The sequence below is a fragment of the Mycteria americana genome, chromosome 3 (genome assembly GCF_035582795.1).
Source record: "Mycteria americana isolate JAX WOST 10 ecotype Jacksonville Zoo and Gardens chromosome 3, USCA_MyAme_1.0, whole genome shotgun sequence".
Classification (NCBI taxonomy): domain Eukaryota; kingdom Metazoa; phylum Chordata; class Aves; order Ciconiiformes; family Ciconiidae; genus Mycteria; species Mycteria americana.
This window is the reverse complement of record NC_134367.1, coordinates 62,736,530-62,749,268: the sequence shown is the minus strand read 5'-3', so window position 1 is coordinate 62,749,268 and position 12,739 is coordinate 62,736,530. Positions and strand designations below refer to the sequence as shown.

The following is a 12,739-nucleotide window of genomic DNA, read 5'->3' as shown; positions in this document are numbered from 1 at the left end:
CACAACGATTTAGGGAGAAAAATTGTATCTATTACATGCATCTAAGCAGGCTAAGATTCTTCAAACCTTCTCTTGCTTATACATTTCCTGCTTCCGATTTAGCTCTTCTCTATCTTGCTGACTTTTTTATTAAGCTGAAGGTGAGGCTGTCAAGAAAACTAAGTGGTTACTTCAGAGTCTTAGGGGAAATAGTCATCTGTCTTTCTGAAGAGTAAAATTTTTGAAAGTACTAAACAGATTTAAGATTCCCAGCTCCCCATTTCAAAAGTGACTCTGACTTCTAAGTTCCACTGCATCGCTGTGGTGCTTGTGCTACTAAAGGCGCTCATTTCATGAGTTTGTTTCTTTGAAAATTTTCTGATCTTCGGGACTGTAATGTCTGCTGAACAATGCGATCTTGAATAAATAAGGCTTTGGATTCTTGGGGAATAAAACAACAATGCCTTCACTATTTGCTCAGTGCATACCTTCTTTTCTCTCCCCTCCCGGCCTTACTGTTTTGTGCGGTGGAGCTGAGCTGCAGGCAAGTGCCGCGCTGGGGCACATTGTGAGCTCTGCCACTGTCGGCGGGGGACAATGGCTGCAGTGTCGCGAGGGCCTACACAGGGGCAGTTGATGGCGTTCCTGTGGAATTGCAGTGCTGTGTGGCATCTACTGAAATCTGTAGGATAAGCAAATGCAGAAATTCCTTTAAGCTGCCAGGCCTCTGAAAATGCCATGTTGTGGCCTCATTGATAAATGCCACAAATAGCAGAACAGTCATGGAGGAGTTGGTTCAAACCGGGAGGCTGCATGCCATTCACATTCAAATTTTAACTGTGGCAAGAAATTCTCATCTTCCCCACCCGAGTATGTGTTGTGAGCCGTCTGCTCTAAAACTTTGTCTCCTGTCAGCTGCCGTCTCCAGTACAACAAATCTTTTCCCTAAAACCCGGCGCACAGAAGCAGGGCCTGGGCCTGCTTTTCATTACCAGCACTAGGGAGATACAGGATGCCCTTGTTTGCATTCCCAGTTCCAGGTACAAGAAGAACAGAAAAAACTTCAGGACTAATTGCCATTTGCTTAAGCTGTAGTAATACTGAGCTACAGCAAGCAGCCTTTTTAAGAGTGTGTTAAAATGATGATCAGTCTTCGATTACTATTAGCAATTATTACTAAGTAGCAGACTACGATATTGAAACTAACCTCAAATAAAAATGTGATCTTCATTATTTTTTTTCTTTGTTACTGACTTCCACAAATACTATTTTCAGGAAGAATAAACTTCTTTAAGACTGGTTTTTATTTTTGAGTATCTGATGGGTTTGTTGGGTACTGAGAGAGTTCATAGATCTACAAAGAGAAGGCAGCCCTCTCTTCTTATTTTCTGCCCCTCAAAACCTCTGCAATATAGACAGCTAGACATGTTGCTTATGTTCTGCTTACACTTGTATGCTGCTTCTACTGGTCCGATCACTGACTTTTAGTGGTCTGCTTGTTCTTTTTCTCTTGAAGATGATAACATGCTTTATTTTTCTTGGGAGTTCATATCACTTGATTCGTAAAAGTCATTGAGATATATGCCAAAATGCTAGAAATGCAGAAGTTAACAGAAATTAACACTATAGGAAGTATATTGATTTTTAGAAGATAATAATATAGAAAAAGTTGTTTCACATGAAGAAGTCTTCCATTATTTTAAAAATAAAGATCCAGAAAAACTAAGAACTGTTTAGTGACACTTAATGGTGCAAAATATTTAAATCAGTTTAGGTACTGAATTTTCCTTGTGCATTCAAGTAATTTTTTTTGATGAATTGAAAAATATTGAAATATCTTTATTTTTGTCAGTGATATGTATAGCTTTCAAAATATGGTGAAGAGTGTATCATAAGAAAGCTACAGCTTTATAATCTATTTTATTGATGTTTTAAGTTTTCCTGACTAGTACTATCAAATAACAGTACCTGTAATTAAGGATTTTATTGATTTACTGATAGTACTTTTCTCTTTTTTTCTTATTTTTTCTTCTTTTTTTTTTTTCTTTTCAGAAAAGAGCAAAAGGCCAAGTGCTGTTTGACAAAGTGTGTGAACATCTCAATTTACTCGAAAAGGACTATTTTGGGCTGTTGTTTTATGAGAATTCAGAACAGAAGGTAAGCCCGTATGAGGATTTTGTTTGTTTGTTTTTCTGCATTGCTACTGACTTTGATAGTTCAGTGAGGTATATTGTATTAAATGCATACCATTACAAACATTTGAGTAAACTGTTGCAAAATGTCAATTCTAGTCTGCTGTTAAGATGTGCAAGATACTGATGTGTATGTTGATACCTAACAAAGTGCCCATTTATTATTTAGAGTGGGGGAATATTTAAAATATCTGCATTTTTGAGAAAACTAATTGAGTAATTGCTAGGCTTTATCGTAAAACAGTATAGTAAAACACTATACTGTCCCTGCAAGTGAAGACAGGAAATTTCAACTAATATCTTTGCCTTAACAGTCTGAGAACGCCCCAGATTTCTGAAAACTTTAATTATTTACTTTTTTTTTTTTGAAAAACAAGCAAACAAAACTTTGGGTGATAAATAATAAAAAAAAATTAATCTCCTACCTGACTTTTCAATAATTTAGCTGCCTTTTTTCATGTATGTTTAATGCTGCTTTGAACAGGAACACAAAGGAAATCTTGCCCCTAAGTCTGTAACTATTAGGCCTTGAGTTCCTTTTTTATTAATTTTAAGCTTAAACAAAATTTTGGCATTTGTAAAGATGAGACTGGAACTAGCCCATCACCAGTATTGGATGCTAATTTTACAAATGAATGGTGTTTTGATATGACTACATTCAAAAGGATCTCTTGAATACCATTTGGCACTTATTTTCAGTTGTCTTTTGCACTTGCTTACGTGTTGGATGGTTGAGCACATCTAGATTGCTGAGCTGGGAAAAATCTTAAATCAGTAAGTGGCATGCGTTCCACTAGTTGCCAAAAGCCAATTTAGTGTTTCCCAGCATCTGAACATTTACAGTTAGTTATGGGCTGGCTGTCGCTTTGTCCATGAACTAAAGATATACCTGCAGTCATCTTTTCCCTTATAAAGAAAACACACTAATAATTACAAATTGAAGTGGAAAAAGTTTTATTTCTTTTTAATCTCTGTATTTGTAGCAGGAAACATCATTACATGAGTACTATACTTAGTCTGGAAGCTTTTGGTTTTTTTCTGTCATCTTTCTCATCCCACTATTGTGTTTGAAATTAAGTCTAATTTAGTAGTCTGAATAAATCTGAATTTCTGACAACTTCCATTCAAATACAGTTGTTTTCTACAGTTATTTGCTTTGCTGCAAGGCTTCCTGTGCAGCATGGAGCAAAATACTTAATCCCTCTGTATTAAAGATCCCCATATATAAAATGGGCTTGACGTATTTCTGCTTGGATTTTTTTTTTCTTGATTTGTAAACCATTTATAGAAATGAAAGCTTCTTTGTTGTAACAATGAAGAGCATCTCAGCTGATCCTCTGAGTAATATCATAATCTTTATTATTATTTGTTATTATCACATGTTGTCCCTTTATTTGCGCTACTCACTGTTGAAAATGTATGCTGTACACACAGCAAAATAACATAAAACAACAGTCTGATCTCTGGCAAGAGAGGAAAGGTCTAATAGCAGACCTGGGATCCTTGAACTATACCAGGAACCAGCCCACTTGAGTAGATCCTAGGAGGTGGAATAGGGAGCCTTTGGCTTGTGAAAGTAGAGCAGTAAAGACTGGATTGGTGCAGTTATGTCTTCCCCCCCCCCCCCCCCCTTTTTTTTTTCTTTTTTTAATGTGGTTCTAGTTGGACTAAGAGATTTCTTGGTATTCCTCAGTCATGTGAATGGAGGAACAGAGTACCATACCTTAAAAAGAGCCCATCTGTTTTTTCATGTGTCTTTAGCCTTGGAGATACTAAAAACTTGACTGGATGTGAGCCTGGGCAACCTGACCTAATTCAAAGCTGGCTTTGCCTTGAATCACAGTTGGACCAGTTATCTCCAGAGATCCCTTTCAGCCTGAATGAGACCTTGAGCACCCTATCCATTGACTATGGAGGTGCTACTGTTGCAACACTCATAAATGAGGTATTTACATAAATTAAGCGAGAAATATGTGGATAATAGCATCCCTGTGGTTTGATTATTTATATGCCCAGGCTAAGTCTAGTACTGTATTCAAAAGAAGAGTAGATCACTTGTCACCTGAATTATGGACAGCAGCAGGCTTTTATTTAAAACCTTCTGGAGAAATCTGGTCCAATTTGTTATGAAGACTAAACAACCACAGTTGTTGGATTTTGTTGTCTTGATGCAAGTAAGTTCTTAGTGTTATTTGGAGAAACTTAAAAAGGAGTCTTCCCTAGCAGATTTGCATTTCCCACCTCCTACTTGCTATTGCAGGATTAAGCTTAATTTATGGTGAACTGCAGGAACTACAAGATTTTGACTGCCAGTGAGTAACAGTGAAGAAGGGGTTTATTTTAGATATTTCCTGGCTAGATAGCCCATATGCTCTAGATTGTACCCGAAGTGCCATTATGTGGATAGTATTATGCCTCTGCTGCAGTTCTAAACTGTGATTACCAGGTGAGTGGGAATACCCAGGTTTTCAAAGAAGAATTTGAAAACGAGGGCTTTGGCATGAACTAGTCACTTGGCTAAGTGCTTACAGTCTTTTATGGGTTGGACTGTCTGTACTGTCACATGGGCACCTTTATATAGGCTTACTTATTTTTACTGCTATTGTCACTCAAGTTACCTAATTCAAAGCTCCTGCTTTTGTACAACACCGTGTTTGGAAATTCTTACACTGGTTGTGGTATAAATATATCCTGATAATGTGAAGGGTAGCTACTGCAGTGTCTTAATACGGCAAAATTACTAGTTGTGTGCTGGGAAAGTTCCCCCTCCCCAATTGCCATTTCTTTCATGCTGGTAAGTTTGAAATTGTACAGCTACACAGAATGTGCTCGGTAAGATTGTAACACTCATTTTTGTTATTAAAGGGATTTTTTTAATACATGGGTGAAGATGGTTTAAATTGTTTTCAGTATGTTAAATATCTGTGGTATGTTTTTAATGAATGCTTCTGTCTTAGGACTTTTAAGTGTCTCAACTTTTTTTCATTCTTTTAAAAAAAGAAAAAACATTTAACATTTTATTTTTTTATTTAATTAATAGATGGAAGTGTGGGGGGCTGATCAGTTGTGTTCAGCAATAACTGCCAAAGAAAGCTTGGGGACTTGGAACTTTTACTGGTTTTAGGGTCTTCTCTTTTGTTCACCTCTGTAGTAAGTTTGAATTCTTTCTTCATCTCAGTACCCGTTCTTTCTGATGCATTTTTTCTCCTGTTATGACTGTTGCCTCTTCAGATTAAAATGCCACAAATCTCTGACCTCCAGGCCAGTCAGTACTAAATGCTGAATGATGTGGTTTACTCATTCTTGTGCACTCATCACAGCCACCCATTTATGAGCCAGCTGTTGAACTCGACGGCAGCTGTGGGGTGTGGAAACTGAATGCCAGGCACTCTTTTGAATTAGAGCTGCTCCCTAATGCACCATCGGGGTACCATTGGAGGAGGAGTCCCATTAACTTTTCTCTATGGGTGTTCTGTGCAGCTGGAAGAGATGCTATGTCTTCAAATCAGACTGATTTTTGTTAGCTTTAATACACATTTAAAAACTATTTAGGTCAAATTACTCATTAATGATTTATTTCATTGTTTTGCAAATGTTAAAGTTATTGGTCTAAAGTTTAGTTAGTGATTTCATTGCATTACACCCTCAGAAGTTCATGAATGCTCCATTCACACTGTAATTGGTCTGCAGAAGTGTCAGAAAGCTTCTGCTCTTATGTTCTGGGCACCAGCTGGAAATGCTGCTTTTCTGGATATGTACAAAATACTTTTGTACTGGTAGAGAACATTTTGTTGTTCTTTGACAATTCATTACTTTGTCTCATCTATAACCTTACCATTCACAAATTAAACAAATAGATTTCTGCCTACTGGAGCAAAGTAGTGTGTACACACTTTGTCTTTTGTTTTGAAAGACAGACCTGTCTATTCTGCATTAAGAGGTCTATTTCAGGGTAGATTCTTTCAATAGTGTTTGTTTTACCCATAACAAAAGGCACAGATGCAAAAAAACCCCACCCCTGTAATTATGTTTATAAATGGAATATAAGCATCTGATTTTATTTGACAGAACAGTATTGAAAGTTGGTGGCAAGGTCTGCTTCCAATAAGCCTACTCCAGGTTTGGAAAATCAGAAAATGAACTGTATAACTTCTGTAAAGAAAGGATTATTCTTCTCATCTTGCAGCATATTCTATATTGTACGTTCTTTTCTCCTACTTTATAGTGATAAAAGGTAAAGCACTGAAAGTAACATATACTCAGGAATCATAGTTTTCTGCTGCAGTTATGCCATGCTAAATTCTATACTTATTTACTTTATACTAAATTTTATCTAAAATTTAAGAGTTTAAGCTACTTCTATTTATCTTTGTAATTGGAAGGATATGGCTGTGTATCATTTCGGAATGGAATTCATGCCAAGGCTGAAAACCTAGGATGATAACTGTAGCTGAAGTGAGTCTGAGATAAAATTATTTGAAGACTTCTGTTGTCTTCCAAGGCCTTTCCATGTCAAGGCTCTTCCAACAGATAGCAGTTTTTCTGACTTAAGCACAATAAATGGTATCCAGATTTTTTGGAGGAGGGTTTTGTATCTCTGCCTTTGTAACAATGTTATGGACTGTGTATCTCTGGAAGAATTGTATATAATAGCTATGAAATGTAGAGGTCACAGACTTCTTAAAGCAAGAAATGTGAAATTATTCTTTTTTTTAATTGCATCTGTAAAAATGATAAAAAGGGGCTTTTGCGTTTAATTTGTAAACAGTATTTGTCTAATATGTACATGCTGCATTTGTGATGAAATCAACTTGGACCAAGGTCATTTACAACAGGGAACTTAGTATTTTGGGTCATATTTCCTTTATCAGCAGAGGTGATCTACATTAAGGATTTGCACTAGTGCAAAAACATATAGTTCCACATTCTCCTAATCTATACAGACCCATAAAACTGTAGCCTAGCCTGTTTTGTGTCCCTGAAATAAATTTAACTTTGGGTGGAAAAGCACGTAATAAAGACTGAGGGATATGGTATTGGAAAACAATTGTTGCATCCGGAGTTTGGTACCATAGACTGAAAGGTGAGTCACATTATACCCAATATCCACTACTTGGCTAGGTTAGGCAAGAAACATTGGTAGAGATATCCCTTTAGCAACATCTGTGCTGGCACTGAGCTCCCCTCTGACTTTAAAGCTGCTAATATGCGCAGTGGTTTGTGGAAATGCAAATGTTGTCCTTGACCTTACAAATCAGTTGCTAATTCTTCCCTACTTTGCACACCTCTGTCTCTGAAATGTGCTAAGTCCTGCTGGCAGACTGGTTGTGTGCAAGTGTGTTTCTTCCATGTATATGCTTGTGTATGTGTGTCTGGCCATGGGAAATAAAGGTTCAAACACTGCACAAAGTAAATTCTCAGTAACTGCAGTTAAAAGGCTTATGTTTCTAGTCTCTCACTCAATCTATTTTCTAACATCTATGAGTAAAATTAGTAAACAGGGATTGTCCGAGTTTCTGATGAATATATGTTACTGATTTCTTAGTCTTACTTCCTGAAGTTATATTTTTGGATGATCAGTCACAAAAAAAGTCTCTTTGCACATATCAATAGTAACTGAAATGCTTTGAGCTATTTAATAGGTTGCACAGATTATATCAAAATATTTTTGGTATTGAGGATAGAACACATTTAATAGTGAGGCATCTAAATATGAAAAACTGACTTTATTTGCGTTGCCTAAAATAGAGCTGAGTATTTAGATTTGAACCTTGCCAGTGTATCAGTGTTAACATAATACACATTCATAGATAACTTTGCTTTGGGGGAGGTCAGAAAAAAAGCATGAAATTTGATTAGGTTTTTCCAAGCACCTTTGAATGTTATCAGAACGAAAATGCATACGCCTAAAGAAAAACGATGGGAATAATAAGCCTCTGGAGTTCAAGAGAAATATCATCCTAAGTAACTCTATATGGGTGTATAGGCACAGATGTGTAGAGATTACATAACCATTCCTGAAAAGTCTGCTTATGTCAATAAAAGGAGTATGAGAGAAAATTGCAATTGTCAAATGTAATTTGCTAGACCACCTCCACTGTAAGACTATCCACTTTTTAAAATTACAGGGCATAAATAGTCTAAAGCAGTAAGACAACCATGAAGGCAGTGGCATTACACAATTCCATTTATGCATGGGTGGGGAGACTTGCTAGCAAATCACAAGTTCAATTTTAGAATTCTCTGGGTTATTTTAAAATAGAACAGATGTCTGAACAATACAAACTTTTACTGCACTGTATGAAATTACTTCACCATCTTGAGTCTGAAGTGATTTTAAATGCTGGTTGTGGTTTTTTTTCAGAACTGGCTAGATTCTTCGAAGGAAATTAAGAGACAAATTCGAAGTAAGTACTTCTGTATTCAGATGTTATGCTCCTTTTATTTCCACACAGAAATATTCTTCATAAACTAAATAGCCTGGATGGTGACTAAATTGTATACTTACATAATTAAAATAATTTATATCTGATAACGATGTATTTAGCCTTAGAACAGAAAGCAAAGCTTCTATTTCTGTCCACTGTCCAAGAAGGAGAGAAATAATCACTCAGCCTTGTGCTGTAGAAGTTAATCATTATGCTGGCTGCTGCCCCAAAATTTTCTGGTGTTGTATGTCACTAATAGTTGATCTTTTTGCATCCCAAAACAGTAGATGTTTTTCAACTTTGTGCTGGTATTTGGGTTATGGGATGGAGAATGTCATCTTGCAAAGATGGTCATGGTTGTTGCTATAGGACTTTCTAACTTCAAAGACTCAGCAGAGTAATATGAAACTATAAAAAGAGAATCAATACGTCTTACAGAAAATGTATATTCTTCCATACTAATCAGTCCAACACTGGCTTTTTTGATGTGTCCATCATTTCCAGAATGGAAATGGAATAGAGAGCATAACCTTGGAACATCTAGCTACAGTGCTTTTCAGATGGAATCCGTGTGAAAAGTCTTTGTACTTGCATAAAACTCTGTCAAAATTCTTCACTAGCCAGGTAGCTTTTGTAGAGTGAATGGAGAGTAAATGTAGGATATACTCTTCCTGAGTCTACATGTCACAAAATAAGTAGCCACTAAGAAGTGCCAGACAACCCTTGCTCTTACTGAAATTCTTCTTGTTGCTTTACTCATTTGTGGCCAGTGCAGGTTTCTTTTATTGTTGTTTTGGTTTTGTTGGAAGCCTTCTTTTGGTAGTGCCTGATAGGAAATGTAAGTGGGGAGGAGATGATGATGATAGTAAGATTTACATGCCTACACTTCCAACACAACAAGAATTTAAGTTATTTAAGAAACCGACTCTGAACTTTTTTAGGGAATGTGATCCAGTAGAAGCACTTGTAATTAAGAATGGCAGTGTGTTATTTACAATGATAAACAGGTGGTTTCTTTACTATTGTTAACTTCCTGTTTTAAGGCAACACATTTTTCTGGAAATCATAGTGGTGTTAATTCTGTTTTCTTTAGACCTTTCCCAATTGATGAAATCCCTTACTAGGAAGGTGTGGTTTATATTTTCAGTAAAGAAATGAAAGTTACAGAAGTTTCCTTGGAATCTGTTTTTTTAATCTATCATGCTCTTGTATAAGCAAACTAGACCTATTAAAATCGTGAATGTACTAATATACTTATGCAAGTAGAGGCCATCCTTTTAATTAAGGAAAAGTTACTGGTATTGTAACTTCTTATTCTGCAGGTCTTCAGTAAAAACCTAGCAGTTGTCCAAATATGTGCGCTAAAGGTTGTTTGGTTTGGTTTTAATATTTGACAAAAGATTGAGGACATTGATACTTTTTGTTACTGTCTTCTGTAGTGATCTGCATGCTATATAGCCTACAAGTGTCATGAATCTGAAGTGTAAGAACTGACCTGAAAACTTTTTGGATGTGCTACACAACATTTTTTTTAATACTGTATAACACGTACTACAAAAAATATTTTAAGGGGATATGATTTTTCATACAGCATGAAGACCTACATTTTATATTGGAGATCAAGTCCCATACTCTGGTCTGTAGCACTTCAGAGTTGATAGGCATAGTGTATAAGGCAAACAACCAAGTAAGAAAGAACACCATTTTAAGGATTTTAAAATGAAACTCTCTTACACCAATTTGCAAGTAATCAGCATACTGTCAGTTGTGTTCCTGATAATCAGTGTATTAAAGTTGCCAGATACTGGAATGTACTGCAAAGACAAATTTTATCCCCCAGCTACATGAGTATCAAGTAATGAGGCTTTGTTTCAGGCTTAGTTCTAAATCTATTTGTCTTAGAATCAAGAATGGAAATCTTATGTACAAAAATACTCAGTTATAATAAATTTAAGGTACCTGTAAGACCTACTAGTCCATTTGAACGTTTGAAATGAAGAAACTCCTTTCTTTTTCTCTTGTACAGCACAAACTGAAGCACTAGCATGCTAGATAAATGTATCTGAACAAATACATTGATCCGAACACACAAAGGTGACAAATTTGGAAGTGGAGTACAGCATGTCAGTTTGCAACTTAATATTTATAACAATCTCTGTCTCTCTCTTACATGTGAGCAATACCAATACCCTGCACATTGGGCATGTATGTACCGTGACTGGGGAAGATGAAATAAGAATCCTTTAGTCTCCCTGAAGTCATGTTCTGCATCAGGCTGTCTCTTGCTAAGTCAGGGTCCTCAGGCCTTCTGTGTGATCTCTTGTTTGTTCAGGTTAGACTTTGGCTGGGCAATTACGTTGGATCTTGGCAATTACTGATATTACTTCGGCTAATGAACGTGATCCACAGATTACTGGCTCTGTTCTCAGGGCTACAAAGGTGGCAAAAAGTTTGCTTGCTTTCAGCCAGCATGATCTCTTCAGGAATATTAATTCTTGACTTTTTTTAACTCATGTAATTGCGTATCCAGTGGCATGTGTTAAAACCTCTAATTAATTCAATCAGGGACAGGTGGGGTAATTACATTTCTGTCAGTATCTTCTTGAAAATTGCTACATCTAAAGTGGATTCAGGCTTTTGCAAAATTTAGAACTTCAGCTTGAATATTATGATGGCACAAGCAGTAGCAACTGACCTTGGAATAGTCAAATCCCAGACCTCACAGAGGGTGTGGTAGTTCATCCTTATATGAAATTTAATTTGAGTATTTATCTGTGTGAGTCTTGTCAGTCCAACCAGGACTGTCTGTACTCTGCTTTTTATACACTTTTGAAAATGTGGACTGGATATAGATCTTCCTTATTTCTTGATTTTCTTGATGGTAATTTAAGAAAAATGATAGAAGTAATTTTCTTAATTTTATGGGGCATTTTTACATCTGCCTGTGAGTAGTGTATCTGTCCTAGTCACACAATACCCTAAAAATCTAAGCTGAAACAGAAGAGATATCATAAGTAAAAGCCAGAAAAAGCTTTTACCGGAAAAAAAACCTCACTGATTTCCCAGTTTAAATGGGATGAATCATGTTAATTTTATGCTGCTAGCTGGTTGGTTATATTGCATTCTTTTCCTCTAAGAATGTGCCTAAAGTTGCCACAGAAGCATTTTTGAGGTAACAAGCTGGCTAGAAAAATTTTTGACATTTCTATAGCCCATATTATTAAACATCAAAACAGAGAGCCTTATCAGGGATAGAATGCTAAATATAATTTTAAATATCAGATTTATTTATTTTTTTGTCTTGGCCACCAATTCAAAGTACCAGTAATAGTGTGCATTATTGTGTGAAGACAATTACGTTTGTATGCCTCAGTTATGTGGCTGTAAACAGTATGCTGTAGTGAGAAGTATAAATATAGACTGTGCGCATTGTAATATACTTGCTAGTCTGTATTCAGGGGGTAAATGTGCTTTCAGTAATCAGGCAAAATATAAGGTCACCAATTGTCCAGAAAATATTTAGTACAAAGTCAACTACAACATTTTTCCAATGGATTAGCTACGGAATTAGTATGAGTAGACATCTGAAGTTTTTTGCATAGTCTATACATTCAGAGGATTTACGCTCTTTTTAGCTTTTTATAGAGAATATAGATTTTTTTTTTTCTTCAAATGGTGTCTAGGTCTCCTGGCTACCGTGCTTTCTGAAAGCTAACTGTAGAAATGCTGACAAGAAAGAGAAATAGGTTAAGCAGGAATTCATCTGTGACTAGTTTAACTGCAATTTTAGACCAGGAAAAATTGCTTCATACCAGGAAACATTGCTTCATTCCAGGAAAACTTGAAGACTGATTTAGTACCTGTGTGGAAGGACACATCCTTCATCCATCTCTCCACATCCTGCAGCCCTGTTAACATGACAACTCTCCCTGAACACTTTTTGCATAGATATTTTGGCCCAGTTGCTTCTCTTCATCAGTTTAGCTTACTGAATATCAGCAGCTTTTCATTAAATTACGCTAATTCCCTGGGAGATAAATGATGGAAGTGGACTAATCTATTCCATCGTTAATTCTGTTTGTCATGCTATGTGTATTCATTAGTGTTAGACATTTTTAAAGGTATTTTTGTCTTAATTCT

General features: G+C 36.2%; 1 protein-coding gene across 7 annotated transcripts in view; it reads left to right on the top strand.

Annotated features, from left to right (window-relative positions):
• Window positions 1-12,739, top strand: part of EPB41L2 (erythrocyte membrane protein band 4.1 like 2) — a 126,996-nt gene that overhangs the window by 72,018 nt on the left and 42,239 nt on the right. For all 7 annotated transcript variants that reach the window (XM_075498744.1, XM_075498743.1, XM_075498742.1 and 4 more), the window contains exons 5-6: window positions 2,032-2,136; window positions 8,536-8,578. In XM_075498744.1, coding sequence (XP_075354859.1) covers window positions 2,032-2,136; window positions 8,536-8,578 — 148 coding nt within the window. The remainder of the gene's footprint in view (window positions 1-2,031; window positions 2,137-8,535; window positions 8,579-12,739) is intronic.